Here is a 2104-nt window from a genome sequence, read left to right on the forward strand (position 1 = left end):
TTAGTAATTCTATCGCTCGAAGTGGAGTCTAAAGAGATGAGTTTTCAGTCTGAAGAAGATGTGTAAGCTTTCTGCTGTCCTGATTTCAATGGGGAGCTCATTCCACCATTTTGGAGCCAGGATAGCAAACCCACGTGTTTTTGTTGATGGGAACTCGGGTACATACGAGCTAACAACTTTCATTTTAAATGGACCTACATGAGCTAACAACTTTCATTTTTAATGGACGTACATGAGCTAACAACTTTCATTTTAAATGGACCTACATGAGCTAACAACTTTCATTTTAAATGGACCTACATGAGCTAACAACTTTCATTTTAAATGGACCTACATGAGCTAACAACTTTCATTTTGAATGGACCTACATGAGCTCGCTGCAGAGGGATAAGTATTTCTGAACGTCTTCGGCCTGGCCCAGCCTGGCTCTGCGTTGGGAGGCTTTCTCCTGGACGTTTCTCCAGAAAACCTCCAGTTCCTCCAGCCTCTGAGTCACCGCGGATCGGACCGGAGGCTGCCGGCGGCTCAGAGCTCGACCTTCGTCTTCACTCTTCTTCACCTCCTCTGAGATCAAAGCCAGGTCCCTCTGATGGCACAAACAACAACAACAACAACAACCAGGTTAACTGATGTCGTTAAGAGTAAAAAATACACCAACAAGATTTATAATCGTACTTACAGTACAGCTAGACAAACTATTACACAAATCTGGTAACAGCGTTTTCCATTTTCTGCTAGTTCAAACTTTTCTTACGGTTCATTTCAGATGCAAATATTGTTCTTTTTGCTGAAGTACATTTATTGAACTCTACAGATACAAAATGGATGTATAAGAAAAACTGCATTAATCCTCATCGGGACATTTCCAGCAGTATATAAAATTAAACTAAATCTTTACTAACTCAAATGTAATAATATACTATTTGAAAAAAGGCTTTCTGTATAATTTGTACTTGCCTTTGGTATGTGTCATTGCAAATACTTTAGTACTTTTACTTCAGATGCAATTTGAGTGCAAAACATTGACTTTTTACTGAGTATTTCTACACCAGTGTGTTGTTGTACTAAAGTCAAATGTTATTCCAATAAATATTCCACCAATGGTCAAACCAAATATAACTATAAAAAACACACACGTATTTATGGCTCTAAAAGCAATATTCATCTCTTACCGATGCAGCATAATGTGAAGGACACATCAAACTTTCCCAAAACTAATCAGAAAAGTTGGTACTTTATGTAAACATCAACAGAAAAATCTTTCTCACCTCCAGCGCCTCGTGCTGCCTCAGCAGAGTCTGGATGGAGTGCAGGTCGTGCTCCTGATCCTCCGCCTCCAGCACCGCCTCTTTCTCCGCCATCCAGCCCTTCAGCTCGTCCACGTCGTGATTAAACTGATGAACTTCCCGCGCTGCCTGCAGACTCTGGAGGACACGGGACACAATACAATAAAACACAGTACAGTATAGACCCTCCAGGAAAACTCGATTATGGGATCGCATAATTTACCGCATAATCAGCAAAATGGCGCAGATTTTCAAAACGGCGCATAATCCCCGCATTTTTCACACAAAGTAGTAGTGATGATGATGATGATGACGCGACGAACATTTCTGCTAAAGACCGGGCAAAGCAGTACCCCGATGTCTTTCACGAAAGTGGGGGGAAACTATTCTGCACCCCGTGCAACTGTGTGTTGGAGCATAAGAGAAAGTCGACGGTGACGACCCACTTTGATTCATTCAAACATTCGAAAATGCTTTCTGCTGCTGCGGACAAGAAAGCCAAAACAACTCACGTTCCCCGAGGCATCATCCTCCAAAACCCTTTGGAGGGCTACAAGAAACGAAGTGAGTAGCCTACAAGATTGAAGCTGCAGATAACGAACGAGTAAATAAAAACAGAATGAGGCGGAGAAGTGTGTGTGTGTGTGTGTGTGTGTGTGTGTGTGTGTGTGTGGGGGTGTGTGGGTGTGTGTGTGTGTGAGATTAAAATAGCCCAATTGCTTTTACAATAAATAAACATTGAATGTGTTTAATTGTATAGGAAAGGGGTTTAACGTTAGTGGCAGGTTGTGTGTGAGAGAGAATAAATAAGACAGCCC

At 41.8% G+C, this 2104-nt stretch overlaps 1 protein-coding gene across 1 annotated transcript; it reads right to left on the reverse strand.

Moving 5' to 3' along the window:
• Nucleotides 1–368: 368 nt before the first annotated feature.
• On the reverse strand, nt 369–1424 carry LOC104955837 (spectrin alpha chain, non-erythrocytic 1-like; the record flags this gene model as incomplete). The annotated part of the gene is made up of 2 exons (XM_010783227.1): nt 369–586; nt 1269–1424. Coding segments are annotated over 2 exons (374 nt in total), but the record flags the coding sequence as incomplete, so codon positions are not given.
• Between the last annotated feature and the right edge of the window lie 680 nt (nt 1425–2104).

This window comes from Notothenia coriiceps, unplaced genomic scaffold (genome assembly GCF_000735185.1).
Source record: "Notothenia coriiceps isolate Sejong01 unplaced genomic scaffold, NC01 NC01_scaffold00024837, whole genome shotgun sequence".
NCBI classification, from domain to species: Eukaryota; Metazoa; Chordata; class Actinopteri; order Perciformes; family Nototheniidae; genus Notothenia; species Notothenia coriiceps.